Source organism: Colletotrichum aenigma (genome assembly GCF_013390185.1).
Source record: "Colletotrichum aenigma strain Cg56 chromosome Unknown KSG_Cg56_contig08, whole genome shotgun sequence".
Classification (NCBI taxonomy): Eukaryota; Fungi; Ascomycota; class Sordariomycetes; order Glomerellales; family Glomerellaceae; genus Colletotrichum; species Colletotrichum aenigma.
The window spans coordinates 4057378-4071092 of NW_023500914.1; the positions used below are offsets into that span (position 1 = coordinate 4057378).

At 56.9% G+C, this 13715-nt stretch overlaps 6 protein-coding genes across 6 annotated transcripts; 2 read left to right on the forward strand and 4 right to left on the reverse strand.

The window, feature by feature from the left end:
- Positions 1–1394: 1394 nt before the first annotated feature.
- On the reverse strand, positions 1395–1976 carry CGCA056_v012568 (uncharacterized protein; the record flags this gene model as incomplete). The annotated part of the gene is made up of 3 exons (XM_037327812.1): positions 1395–1601; positions 1667–1832; positions 1879–1976. The coding sequence occupies 3 exons, from the start codon at positions 1974–1976 to the stop codon at positions 1395–1397; spliced, it is 471 nt and encodes a 156-aa protein (XP_037174229.1).
- A 1553-nt stretch (positions 1977–3529) lies between these two features.
- aspf3-0 (Peroxiredoxin Asp f3) lies at positions 3530–4396 on the forward strand (the record flags this gene model as incomplete). Its single annotated transcript, XM_037327813.1, has 3 exons — positions 3530–3653; positions 3729–3931; positions 4220–4396. 3 exons carry the CDS (start codon positions 3530–3532, stop codon positions 4394–4396), a joined length of 504 nt encoding a protein of 167 aa, XP_037174244.1.
- A 1515-nt stretch (positions 4397–5911) lies between these two features.
- rpl-24 (60S ribosomal protein L24) lies at positions 5912–6705 on the reverse strand (the record flags this gene model as incomplete). Its single annotated transcript, XM_037327814.1, has 3 exons — positions 5912–6196; positions 6250–6393; positions 6655–6705. The coding sequence occupies 3 exons, from the start codon at positions 6703–6705 to the stop codon at positions 5912–5914; spliced, it is 480 nt and encodes a 159-aa protein (XP_037173658.1).
- A 719-nt stretch (positions 6706–7424) lies between these two features.
- Positions 7425–8795, forward strand: CGCA056_v012571 (tRNA-specific adenosine deaminase 1; the record flags this gene model as incomplete). The annotated part of the gene is made up of 2 exons (XM_037327815.1): positions 7425–7591; positions 7748–8795. The coding sequence occupies 2 exons, from the start codon at positions 7425–7427 to the stop codon at positions 8793–8795; spliced, it is 1215 nt and encodes a 404-aa protein (XP_037174776.1).
- Positions 8796–9294: 499 nt separating this feature from the next.
- Positions 9295–10128, reverse strand: npc-2 (Nascent polypeptide-associated complex subunit beta; the record flags this gene model as incomplete). Its single annotated transcript, XM_037327816.1, has 3 exons — positions 9295–9524; positions 9640–9812; positions 10073–10128. 3 exons carry the CDS (start codon positions 10126–10128, stop codon positions 9295–9297), a joined length of 459 nt encoding a protein of 152 aa, XP_037174731.1.
- Positions 10129–10872: 744 nt separating this feature from the next.
- Positions 10873–11345, reverse strand: cbp-4 (Assembly factor cbp-4; the record flags this gene model as incomplete). The annotated part of the gene is made up of 3 exons (XM_037327817.1): positions 10873–10994; positions 11049–11233; positions 11296–11345. 3 exons carry the CDS (start codon positions 11343–11345, stop codon positions 10873–10875), a joined length of 357 nt encoding a protein of 118 aa, XP_037174779.1.
- Between the last annotated feature and the right edge of the window lie 2370 nt (positions 11346–13715).

Sequence of the window (13715 nt, forward strand, 5' to 3'; positions counted from 1 at the left end):
CGCCTCGACCCCGGCTATCTCGCTAGCCTCGCCGACTACCTTCGCCGACCTCCGCCTTTGTCTTGCGGTGCGACAACCGATTCGATTGCGCTCCCGATCACGCCCTGCCCGTGCAACTCGATTGACTAGTCATCCGAATGGACCGGATTTCAGTGGTTCTTCCTTATTGACCAGTATTTTGGGAAAGAAACAATGACCCAGTCGTGCTTCAACGTCGCGCCAGGAGACCCAATGGGACGCATACGACGACACCCCCATTCTGAGAATGCAGTTGGCCCTCAAAGTTACGGGATGGGAGGGTGGACTACAGAGGCGACAAAAGAGGCAACGATACGCAGTACAGAAGGTGCTGCAGTCACCGGCCTCAACGGTTGAACAGATCGTTGACATTCTTCCAGTCAATGTCCAAGTTTTGATGCCGACATGCCGCTCGAAGAGCTGACGGCATCCCGGTGCAAATCATTGCTTCTGCGCCGAAGCGACCCTCTACATTGGGCCAGGCGGCGACAGCTTGCACAGTATCCCTGTGCCGGGTAACACGTCACTTTCCCGATTGCGACGCTGTTCCCGGCCCGAGGAGGGGGATCTCCCGGACAGATGCCAGCTACGTCTGGCATTGGCTCGCCTATCGGGGCAGCTGGGTGCCCATGTTGTCCGCATTGCGCCGACCGCGTCTTCTCGGTGAGTGAGCCTTTGACCTCCATCCTCGAGCCAAAAAGAGTCGAGTTAGACGAACGTTTCGGTTGGTGAGACGACGAATAAGCAGTATCTGGAGCTAGCTTTGGGCTAGGTTCATTCCACAGTCTGGACCGTTGGCTCTGCTCTCCCGCAGGGGCCGCTCTTCTTGCTGAGCCCGCGCCTCCACCCCAGTCCGTATCTTTGGGTCGTGGCGCCAAGCTCCTGTCACGATCTCAACTAACGTCCACCATGGCTGGCGCAGTCCTCTCCATCTGTATGGACACAGGTCCTCGCCGACGGCCTGGGTTGCGTCTGCAGCCTGTGGCTGTCCAGGCAAGCAGATTTCCTCCTCGTGAATCACTTGTGAGCGGCTTATAATGGAAGCCCGGAAAGAATGCGAATGTCTCTGACGACTTAAAGACATGTCTCGCAGCTGGACATTGAACGTGCGTGGCTTCGGATCGTCAAAGCCGGAGGTATGTTTTGCAGCAAACGAAACATGTTTAAACAACAACATAAATTTCCATGGGCGCTCATGGATTCCTCCTGATGAAGTTTGTGGCACGTAAAACTTCTCACGATTCGATAGTTTCGGGACGAAAAGTCTCTGATACCTTCCATCCCCGGTCGTGACACAATAGTCGGCGGGAAATACGAGACATTGCTCCATGCAGCACCTTAGCTCAGGGGCGCCCATCAGCAGACATCTTCGAGCATCACCAGTTCTTTTCGGAGATGTCGACGGTATTAACATCCACGCCGTCCTTGAACCACCTCTGCGCATCTTCAATCTTCACGTCGTTCCCGCTCATTTGCCTTTTGCGCATGAGACCGTTTTCTGCAAAGGTCCAATCCTCCAGGCCATAGGTCCGCCACCACTGGCCCGATTCGTCATGCCACTCATACCAGAACTGAACAGCAATCTGGACGTCGTCAGCCATGCCTTTTCAAAAAATTGGAATTCGGAATCTTTCGGCACGTCACTCACTTTATTGTCGGTGAAGGCAAATAGCTCTTTTCGGAGGCGGTAGCCATTTTCCTTTTCCCATTTCTTGGTCAGCCACTGCTCGACCTCGTCCCGGCCCTGCAGGAAGGTGTCCCTGTTCCTCCAGATGGTGTCTGGCGTGTATGCCATCTTGACTTTGGACGGGTTCCTGCGCATGTTAGTCTTCTGCGTTCACTGAGATGGAGAGCACGGACTTGGTGTTCCAACCATCCTGGGCCGCCTTGACCTTGGTCCTCGCCGTTTCCTCAGTGAAGGGCGGGAAGGGAGGTCGTGATTCGTCTTGTGTGGCCATAATTACAGCGTCTTGTTTTAATTCCTATGAACAACGCCTTTCTGCACGATGGTTTGGCGGGCTGGACTGTGTCGAGCGCAAGTGATGTACGAATATGACGCAACTGTGAACTCGGGAGATGCACGCGACAAACGGACGAAGCAACCAATCACGGCACGATCCGACAGGGATATCGGTTTCTGTCAGCTGTCACCGACGCCCGTGTGGGATTTGGGCAGATGCCGCGGGGTCTGGTCTCGGTGAACGAAGGACGGCGGCGAATTCTAACAATTGCAGCTGCAGAGTCACAAGGCTGAGGGCGTTCAAAACTTTTTTTCCTTCTCATTTCTTTTGCATCATCTGACATCGTGGGAGCCAGGCATTAGTCAGGGTCCGACGCCGGCCGCGCCCAGACTGAGGCGACATCAGGCGCACGGCGCATCACCGTGAATCAGGTACCAGCCGGGAACGCTGCATTTCGGTACCTCACCCGGCGATTTTGGACGACTGCTCAACGAACGCTCCTGTAGCTTCTGCACATCATCAACACATGTTTAAATCAGGCGCGCCGGATCTCGACGACCCGTCCCGATCCTTGTCCGTGATGACAAACCAGACTTCTCACTAACTCAAATCAATTTGTGGTTTGCCAGGGCTTGGCGAATTAACTCCGAAGAGGCCCCCCAGGGATGGGCCGAAAAACAGGCAGTGTGAGCTCGGACGGCCGAGACCTCAGAGGCCTTCGCGCGGCCCCCACCGGGGAGGTCGACCACGAGGGGCGCGCCGGGGATCGGAGGTTTGGGCGACGTGCCACATCCAAACGGACGCGGCATAAACGGCCGGTCTTGCGTCATGTCCAGGCCTGTGGACCAAAGAGGTGCGCAAACTGGTCCTTGGTGTGTCGAACGTGCAGAAGATAGCAAATGTCTAATTAGCTTTTTTTGGTGTATCCCACCCTAGGTGAGGTACCCGTCGCCGTCTTATCGGGGCCGGAAGTTTTTACTGGAAATATCTCATCGTGATGGCTGGGGCCGGGCCAGGCTGGATCCCCGTCGTATTCCGCCGCGTCGAATGTAAGGTACCTGACCAGCCTACTTGCAAAGGTACGGAAAGCAGCACCTCACACAGCAGCAGCGCCCACTTCTTTTTTGTCACAGAAACTGCAGAAGCAGGCAGGAGAGGAGCGGCGACCAGAGGGAAGCTGCCGCGGGGGGGTCTTCGGGGGGGAGTGGAGGGGCAACTGGAGGGGAGGCCACTTCCACGTCGAACATAACCGGGCCTGCCGTCCCAGGAAAGAGTGGCCGCCCCGCGCCTATCTACAGAAATACAAATCATCGGCGCAGCTCCACTTCCCTCGACGTGGAATCTCGCAGAATTCAGCGCGGGACCCTGACTCGACGATCGTCTTTGCCGCCGCTGGTTGCTGCGAAACCTGGTGCCAGCCTCAGACTACTAATTGAAGCTCCTTTCTCTCCTCCTCCCCCGGGCTTGCTTCCTCTCTCCTTCAACCACAACCACACAAACCACACACACTCAACCTTTTCCCCATCACCACCAATCCAAACACATTCACAATGGCTCCTATCAAGGCCGGCGAGCAGTTCCCCGAGGGTGTCAACTTCCAGTACATCCCCTACCAGGCCGAGACCTCTGACTTCAAGGTCTGCGGTATCCCCATCAAGTACGACACCGCCAAGGGTAAGTCACGTCGCGCCTCCTCTCCTCTGCTTCTGCTGTCCTTTGGGCCACGATGCTGATCGCCTCCCCGCGCAGAGTTCAAGGACAAGAAGGTCATCATCGTCGCCCTCCCCGGCGCCTTCACTCCCACCTGCTCCGCCGCCCACCTTCCCGGCTACATCGCGAAGAAGGACGAGCTCAAGGCCAAGGGCGTTGACCAGGTCATCTTCCTCGCCTACAACGACCCCTACGTCATGTCCGGCTGGGGCAAGGCCAATAACGTCACCGACGACTTCATCGTGAGTTCTTTTCTCGGTTGCTGTTCTTTCCTGCCACATCATCACCACGTTCCATGGATGTTGTTGTTGTTTACCCCTCCCCCTCCTTCCGTGGGGCCCTCACCGACTCCGATAAAAATGATTGCCCCCACCCCGCCAGCCCACTTTCGTCAGCCCCTCCGCCAGTGGTCGATTATGATACCACAGGAGAAGCAGGAAGCTTGATCGTTGCGGGAAAATCACATCATCGGGCAACTGTGTCCTTTTTAGCAATCAGAAACAATGAAGACTAACACCGGCCTCCCACAGATCTTCTGCACCGACAACAACGCCGAGTTCTCCACCTCCATCGGCTGGAACCACGGCGAGCGCACCGCCCGCTACGCCATCGTCGTCGACCACGGCAAGATCATCTACGCCGAGAAGGAGCCCGATCTGCAGGGCCAGGAGGTCTCTGCCGTCGAGCCCGTCCTCAAGGCCATCTAAGGTCCTGCCGCAGGTCTTGATAAAATGCTTATGACGAGATGACACACAACCCCCAATTAGAGAGAAAAAGGGAGGAAATTAGACAAAGACGCCTAGAAAGGGTGAAAAAAGTTGTTTAGACATTCCCCCTCTTTCGTTCTTTAGAATTTAGAGCAATGGAATTTGAGTAAAATCATCGTATTGTTCCTCATGTGAAATGCTGTCTGGAGGGAGAGCTTGGTGAGATGAGGGGTCGATGTGCGTTGCGTCGTCCAAGTGTCCGGCGCGCGCGGGGGATGGGAGCTCGGAAATCCGACGCGGGGCCGGGGTTGGTCCTCCGATTCGTGCGCGGGGGACATCAAGGTTGGGTGATCCGATCGATTGGGCGTGCTGTAGTTCATCTCATGTACCTAGGGTCATATTGTATTGATTTATGAGCCCTTCAATGCCACTGGTTTCTTTCACGTTTAGCTGGATGGATCTTGCATCAATTGTTGCGGGTAGGTAGGAAATGGGTAGGTGCTACGAACGGCGGAAGGGGTTAATTTGTTTCCAGCTTGTGGCATATGTGTGAGAGATTGCTCGCAGCGGGAATCTGGTTCTCATCCAATTGATATGTGCATGTCTTGATTTGCAAGGTGAGTTTGGTGTCAACGATGGCTGGGACGTAAGCAGTAAGTTCGGCAGCACGGGGAGACGGACCGCATCAAGGGCCTATGGTCGGCATCTCGACGGACTTATGTGCGACGGTGATGTCGCGGCACGGATGGGATGGATGGATGGTTGGTTGATCGCGGTATCAGTCCTCATTCGCCTTTTCGCTTTGGGTCACAGTCTGTCTCTGCTTCCATGGCATTGTGAAAATGGTGAAGCGTCTTGGACAAGGTGACGACGTATGGATACATCGCGGGTTATTTGACGGAGGACTTGCACTGGGTGAGGATGGCACTGTCTGGCCTCCCTTGGCAAAGCATTCTATGGCTCCCACCTGAGCAGGCCATCGTCTGGCGTTAGGACAGTACGGCTGAGGCGACGCTGTTCGGGCGGCATCGTTATCATTCCGGTCGGGCTGCATGGAGGCTTATGACCACACGAGGTCATCGACGCCCGGGGAGACACGACACGGGAGCATCGCATTCATCAGTCTATGGACACATCAACAGATCACACGCATGCGAACATCACCCCCACCGATCCATGACGACAAGTCTTAACTTGGTAATCCCGTGGGACAATCCATGCATTCCGTGCTACCGTGATTTGTGTAGTTATAGAACCAGCCGTCAAAAGCACAAAGAACCCTCGACTCCAGATTGTGTGTGTGGTGGTTGGACCTGGCTTTAACGCGTTTCGTATTTTGATCCATTTACATTCCTCGCCAAACCCCGTCTCGAGGCCGCGCCGCCGGGCTACGGCGGGTGGAAACCGCAATGCATTTCCCCTTCGCTTTTTGGTGTGCCCACACGCTTCCCTTGCCAAAAAAAGACCATAAACCCCCTCACTGAGTTACTCCATCAAGACAGAGAGATTGACATCTTAGCGGGTGGTGGCCTTGACCTTGGGGGCGGAGCCCTTGGCGCCCTGCTTGCCGACGATGCGGCCGGTCTGGCCCTTGCCGGCGGCGGCGTTCTTGGCCTTCTCGGCCTTCTTGGCGGCGTTGGCCTCGGCCTTCTTGTCCTTGGACTCCTTGATGGCGGCGGCGCGGGCGGCGGAGCGGGCCTCGGGGCGCATGGAGCGCTTCTCCTTGATCACATCGAGGGAGGCACCGACGATGGCACGCTGGGCCTTGACGGTGCGGCGGGTGCGCTTCTTGGCGACCTCCTGCGGGGGGAATCAGCAATCTGCATCGGGGTGAAGGACGAAGGAAGACATACCTCAGAGATACCCTTGCGGTGTTGGCGGCGGTACAGAACGGTCCACGAGATGCGGCGGGGGTTCTTGCGCTGGAGGAAGAGGGACTCGGACTTGCCGTTCTGGAAACGGAAGATCTTGCTGTCACCACGGACGTAGAGCTTACCCTGTGTTCAGAGTTCTCGTCAGCGCCTTGTTCAACCATGCGTGATGTGCCTGCCCAGTGGTCCCAGTCTGCCTGTCCTCGGCATGCAACATCGTTCCCGTCGATCGTCGTTGTCCTTGCTCTCATCGATTCGTGTCCCATTTGATTTCCTTCTGCGTTGCCCCTCCAAATCCTGCACAACTGATCGACGGGAAGACGTTGGGTTTGCCGTGGGCGGAGACGGGGGATTGCACTGAGCTGGCTGATGGTGGTTCTATCGTACCTTTCCAGGGTAGATTCTCTGGCCCGAGAACGAATCGTCGTACGTGCGCATCTTCTCGATTGTCAGCAAGCCTCCTCACAGTGAAACCATCTTTCACATCCGTCCAGGTCCCTTCGCAAACACTTCTTTCCTTCCCACGATGCCGCCCGGACCCAAAGCCCACGAGCCGTCGTCCAGTCGCAAAATTCCTTCACATAACAGCACCAAAGTGACGTCGACTCATGGCTCGGTGGCAGGGGCGCGGTGCGGCGCGGCGATCGTGGGAAGAAAGCGAAAAGTGTCTTCGAAAAAGGGGACGGATGTAGAGAACCGCAGCAAGGATTCAAAGAACATACATTGGCGGTATTGAATGCGAACGTTGGCTGACTTGTCGGTGATGGGGGGGAGGTCGAAGGAGGAAGTCCAAGGCGTCACGTTCTTTTGCTGAGATTCGATTTTCGCAACGTCGCGCGGGCGGTGCGGTTTGGGCCGGTGTTGTGGGGAATTCGCTCCCTCCCTCAGTGCGGTGGTTGTAAAGCCCTGGGTGCCCCACTCTGGGACGGCCGTCGTTCGCTTAAGAGCGCCAATCACGTGCGCGGACTGGGAAGGAAGGAAGGAAGGTGCGCTCCGACTTGTGTGCCTGCCGTGTGGCGCGCTGGTGTTTGCCCTGATGCCCTGTGGCGGTGCACGAGTTCCGCCTGCCCGCTTTCAGTGGTTCCGCGAGGTGCTGGTCACTTACATCGAACGGGATGAGTTGCTGGGTGAGAGTCTCACGACCGCTTTTGCAACGCATGGCTGCCGCGGACCCGAATGCCGTTGCTGACTTGGTCCTGCGCCGGTTCGGGGAGCTGCCGGCCAAGAGAAAGCCCGCGGTCAGAGACAATGGCCTGCACGAGTGGGTTCCCCTGAGCGGCATCGTTGCTGAGCGGGACGGCGTCCTGACGTGTCTGTCTCTTGCGTAAGTTGGGCGTTGCATGGTGTTTTGCGTTGGAACTTCTTTCATGAGATTCGGCGAGGTTCACAAGGCGTACTATGTATCTAGCATGAATGGCAATACTCAAATCCACCCTCACTCGCCTCCCATCTTCATGTGAGCTGGACTAACACCCAGCAGGACAGGCATGAAGTGTCTCCCGGCCGCCAAACTCCCCCAGGCAAAGGGGAACGCCCTCCACGACTGGCATGCTGAGGTCCTCGCCATCCGCGCCTTCAACCGGCATCTCCTGGATGAATGCCGCCAGCTCCTGTCAGGGGAGTCATCCCTCGTCAGACGCCGTGAACATCACGAGATATCCCCAGACGCGCCCCAGCCGTTCGCAATACAGGACGGCGTCGCGCTGCACATGTACTGCTCCGAAGCGCCCTGCGGCGACGCAAGCATGGAACTCACCATGGCCGCGCAGGAGGACGCTTCGCCGTGGGATATGCCCGCCGCTGCTCCCTCCGAAGACGCCGGCACACTCCCCGGACGGGCCTACTTCTCCCGCCTCGGCGTCGTCCGCCGCAAGCCCGCGCGCGGCGACGCCCCGCCCACCATGTCCAAATCCTGCTCGGACAAAATCGCCCTGAAGCAGTGCACCTCCCTTCTCTCCTCTTTAACCTCGCTGCTCATCTACCCGGGCAACGCCTATCTCTCCTCTCTCATCCTCCCGGAAACGCAGTACTCCGCCGCCGGGTGCGAGAGGGCCTTCTCCGCGCGTGGCCGCATGGCGAGTCTTGACGGCCAGGCGTGGAGTGGCGGGTACAGGTTCGCGCCGTTCGAGGTGCGCACCACGGAGCGGGAGTTTGCGTTCTCGAAGCGGGAAGTGAAGGCACGCGCGGAGAAGATTGCGGCGAGTAATTTGGCTGTGGCGTGGACTGCCGGCGGGCTTGAGGAGGGGATGATGGGGGGCGTGTTGCAGGGCCGCAAGGCGTTTGATGCCAGGGGCGCGAGCACGGTGTCTAGGCGGAGGATGTGGGAGGAGGTTGCGGCGATTGCGGATGAGCTCGGAGATGATGGGGAGGGGTTGAGGAGTGCACTGGCTGGGGTGACGTATGCGGATGTCAAAGGAAGCGAGATGCTTGCGGCGAGACGGGAAGTCAAGATGGAGGCGAGGAGGGAGGCTCTGGCTGGCTGGGTTGCCAATGTCGGGGATGACAAGTTTGAGCTGCCCAAGAGGTGACCTCGAATGGGCTTACGATACGAAAGACAGGAGAGGAATACGCGTAATACACCATCACGTTAGACAAGACTGCCACATGTCCAGGCTTTGCAATGTTTCATTATGCAGAGACTCGGTATCGCATGTGTAAGGGCATCACGCTTCTTCCCTAGACCTTCGTCTTTGAACCAATCCCTCATGAGATCCTCCAGCTTCGCCCAGAGCAAAAAAGACGGTGGGCACAGTCGTGTCAGTCGCTCCTTGAGTATGTTGCGCGGAAATTTTGCCCTTTTTTAAATTCCTTGTAAGAAAATCCACACGCTGAAAACATTTTTTTCTTTCCACGGGGACCCGGTATCTCGACGACAACTCCCCTAGGGGCAAAAGAAAGAGAGGGACAGACGGGATGATCATCAACAAAAACGCTTTGTATTTTGAAAATGTTTTACGTTTTTTTTTGTTTTGTCGTTGGTGTCATCAGGTCCAGAAATATTTCTCCTCAATTCGGCCCGGGAAATGTTTACTCGACCTTGCTCTCGAAGTTCTCACCCTCGACCAGGTCGGGGATGTCGTCCTCCTCACCGTCCTTGCCCTCCTTCTGCATGTTCTGGTAGCTCTCGGCGAGCTTGCGGAGGGAGGCGAGGGAGTCGGGGCCGAGCTGGTTGAGGATGCCGGGGACGAGCTCGGTGAGCTCCTTGTCCTCGCCGTGGCCGTAGATGGCGAAGGTGTTGGCGGGGACGGCGGCGTGGACTATTGGTTCAGGTCTCAGCGGGATGTTTCTCTCAAGTGACAAACAGCGCGTGCGGCGGCAGCACAACACCGCAGCAGCGACAGCTTCATGCACGGGGACGGGATGGTGACATACCCTTGGGGGCAGCGAAGTGGATGACGTTGCCGTCGGACTTGAACATGTTGACCTCCTCAATGGCCTGGATGGGCTGGACGTTGAGCTTCTTCAGGGCGGCCTGGAGCTTCTTGTCGTCGGCGGCGGAGCGGGCAGGCGCGCGCTTGACCTTTCTGCGGGGGGTGCCCTTGCCGCTGTTGTCGGGATCGGTACGTTAGCCATCTGATGTTCCCATATCAAAAGCAAAACCGCAGTTCGGTGAATCGTGCTCTGTCTGGTGGTGACAAATTTCTCTCGTGGTTCGGAGGTAGAGCTGGGGGCAGGTGTGGTGAGGGGTCATTTTCGCGGATTGGTCACAACATACCCTGCGCACACAACCTTGTCAGCCTTGCTCTGCGAGTCAAACAGCGATTCCTGCTCGGGGAAAATCAATTCCAGAGCTCAAAGAGTAGACATACCGATACGCGCGGAGGCACCGAGCTTCTTGAGGCGTTCCTGGACGTCCGACATGGTTGCGATATCGACGGTGGTGTTTTTGGCGGAGGGGGGAGGTGGTGGTGGTTTGAGGCGGGAGTGGGGGGTGGTAAGGTGGAAGGAAATCGGGCGGGTTTAGGGAAGCTGTGCGCGGGTACCTCAGGGCAATTAGCAAAATCGTCTCTCGTTTTCGCAGGCGACGGCGGGCAGAACCAGCCGCCCGACCAAGAAATCTTTTTCGCGGCCGGGGGGAAAAGCTGCACAGGTGCACTGGCGATGCCGGGGAATTTTCCACTTACCCGTTACTCGTTCGTATGTCCCGTCTTATGTCGTAAGGCTGAGCCGCTTGAGCTGTGGTGATGGTCAATGTCAAGATGGATGTTTTGTGCGTGCCAAGATTCTTCGCTTGCGGAAATAGTATGTGCCGAGGCTTGTGTGGTGTGATCTCACCGAGACTGACCGAAGCACACCCGGGGAGGTGAGGGGTGGTGGAGGGGTCATATCCGCGAAATTTTGCAGCGCCAACATCACTTTTTCGATGCAACAATGGAAAAGCCGAGAATCCATCTCCATTTGATTCGTGGCTTCGCCGATTTCTCTGACTACCCAACCCCAAAGTTCTCTCCTTGAACGCCTCTGATCAGCCCTCATAGGTTTCATGGTATCTTCTGTTGTTTTACAGCCATTATGATATACACCTCCCTGGTGTCTGGTCCGTCATGTATAATACAACCCTCGCTCGCGATTGAGAACGAACGGCGATGGAAAATCTTCACCCCTCTACAGCCCCGACTCTTTCCTCATGGCCTCCTGCTGCGCCTTGATGTCGTTGTCCCTTTGCTTCTTCGCCGCAAGCTGCGCTATCCGTTGCCTCTCGATATCCTCGTCTCGAACCGTCCAGACTGCGCGCAGGTTAGCAAAGCCACCTCTGACATATTCAACCACCGCGAACTTACTCGGCTTGTCCGACTTGGAGTACTCCTTCAACTTGGTGACGAAATGGTCAAACTCGGCCTGCGTCTTCTCACGGTTCTCCAGACTCCTCTTCTGCAGTTCGGGGTTGTATCGCTTGAAGAGCTCCTCCTCGGTCGGGGTCACCCAGATGGTGAAGGCCGGTCCGCCGACGCAGATGGCCGCTCCTCTGGAAACATATCGTCAGTCTTTCGTTTCTTCCGCATTTGGTCATTCAAGCGCTGCACATACCCCAGCATCATCTTTCCCCATAACTTCCAATTGGTAGCCTTCTTCGACATTGTGACCGTTTCTCGTGATTTTCTGGCTAGAAGATGCACAAAAGCACAACAGGCCGGCGCGGAGGTCCTCGGACTAGACTTCTGCGACGGGAATGCTACTACCGCCCAATCGATGACGAACCTGACGCGCTTGATTGGAGATTTGCCTTTGCCGCTCAAAAGGGAAGGCGGTGGGAAGCTTTCTATGCAAAGTTATGTCAGCAGAAGCTGGTTGTCTCACGGATTCGGCGGAGGTCCATGCAGGTGATTCTATCCCAGCAGAACGTGTGTGTGGCTTGTGCTTCCCCAAGAAGGTCACCCAAAGGCCGTTCATTCGTTCCTCCGAGGAATTAGAGCACGCCGCAGCTCCTTCACGGCCACCAATCATGAAGTGGTAAGGTCCGTTCGATATTGATTGAACACGGCCAAGAGGACTGAATCGTTGTCCGTTCGGCTGGTGTGGCACACTGTTCCGTTGAACCATTCGCACCCACAGACCAGTTCGCAGCACATCCTCTCCGCAATTCGACCTCATGCCCAGGCGGGATCATCGATGGTCGGGTGTTGATGCAGACTGCAGGTTCGTGGCGCGGGCGGGCGGAAAGGCGCAACGCCGTGGGATGAGGCGGGGCTGTGTGTGTGCTCGTCCTTGGTCCAACACAATGCGCGGCAGAGTAGACATAAAACGACACAAGCAGCACAATGGGGATGTTGCTTTGGATGCGGCATGTTGTTGCTGCTGCGGAAAGAGGCAGAGCAGCGAATGAGAAACACTGGAAATGAACCGACGCGCACTGCCGGCAGCCACATCTCAACGCATCGCATCTTTCCTCCGTTCTCCCGCCGTCGTGCTCTGACGGAATAATATTGTCTGGCTTGATGATGGGATGAAAGGAGGGAGAGAGAGCACCGACCCCTCCGTGATGGCGCGGCAAGAGTTCCCCGGAAACACAATCTGCGCGGGAACTTGCCTGCCCGCAAGACACCCTTCTGAAGATGCAAAGAGTTCGGCTTAGCCTTTCGAGGCAGATGTCGATGCCATCGTGGCGAAAAAGGGAAAAGGGAAAAGAAAGGTTTCATGTGTTGTTGAACCTGCCGTCATTCCCGTCTTGGACGGCGTGGTTGTTGTTGCATCTCCCCATGTGGATGGTCGTTCAGTCGCGCGCTCATTCGACGGGCGACCGTTGAAGGACGTCTTGGGCCCCCACAGGGAAACGCCGGCTTGTGACCGCTCAGCCCTCCAAGGTGATTTAGTCTATTAGTTCCTCGTGAGGGCAAAACGGTCGTGCCTGAAGACGACCTGACTGCTTGAGTGAAGCACGGCATGAAGAGGCGACTGGCTGGATGAGGGGCGGCGGACATGAATCCACACCCACTTCCTTGGCCGTACGTCGGCCGGGCCGAACGGCTTCGCCTCCTTGCTTGGAGAGTTCCCACACCGGAGACGGCCGGCGGCGACAGACAGGAATGCGGAAACTCCGTAACGGATACGATAGGACAGAGGCCTCCTCAGCATGGCCGGAGCAGTCGACGAATGGCAGAGCTTCGTGGCCGCTGCCGCGAGGACATGTGCCCTTGCTAGTTAGTTATGCTTCCTCCCCATCCACACCGATGAGAGGCAACATGCCAAAATCACAAGGGGTCGCCCTCCGCGATCAGAAGGAGGCTAGCGGCGCTGCCTCGGGCTGACTGCATGAACCGGCTGTCAAATGTAAGGAATCCCGCAAACCCGTCGACGACCTGCTTCGAACTTGGACGCTCGCACTGCGAGAGCACCGAGCGAGCAACAGGACGGGAGCAGGACGGGAGCAGGACGGGAAGTGGAATGACGGAAAGGGATGGATGGATGGGCAGGCAAAGACATGAGACGAAATGTCGCGGACAGGGCAAGGCTCCGTTCGGCGCACAGAGGCTCTCTGGAAACTTAATTGCCCCTGGTATCGGCACTGATGAAGCATTGGCTGAGGGTCCGAAGGCGAAGGGGAGGGTAGGGTTCGCTCTCGAACTTGAAGAAGTGTTTCCTCGCCTTCGCTTTCTCGCCTGCCTGCTTCAGCGGGCTTGACTTCTGACTTGCGGCTGGAGAGCTGAGGTGAAGCCGAACCCCCTGATTTGCTGCTGACTGTGTGATAATACTGGAGAAGCCAAGGGCAAGAAAGCCCGGCAAGGTCGACGAGGGAGCGGAAAGGGATTGAGGGGGCTGAAGGGAAGGGGCCCAATCAGGTTCGCCACTCGGGGGTTTCTGATACAGCAGCGCTGGGCTCTCTTGCGTGGTGAGGTATGACGGTGCCTGACGGGAGGTTGAAGGGAACCCAGAGCGCGCATTGCTTCCGTTCCATTAGGGACTGATCCTTGCGCCTTAATAGGGCACATTGTGCGACTTGAGGCCAAGTA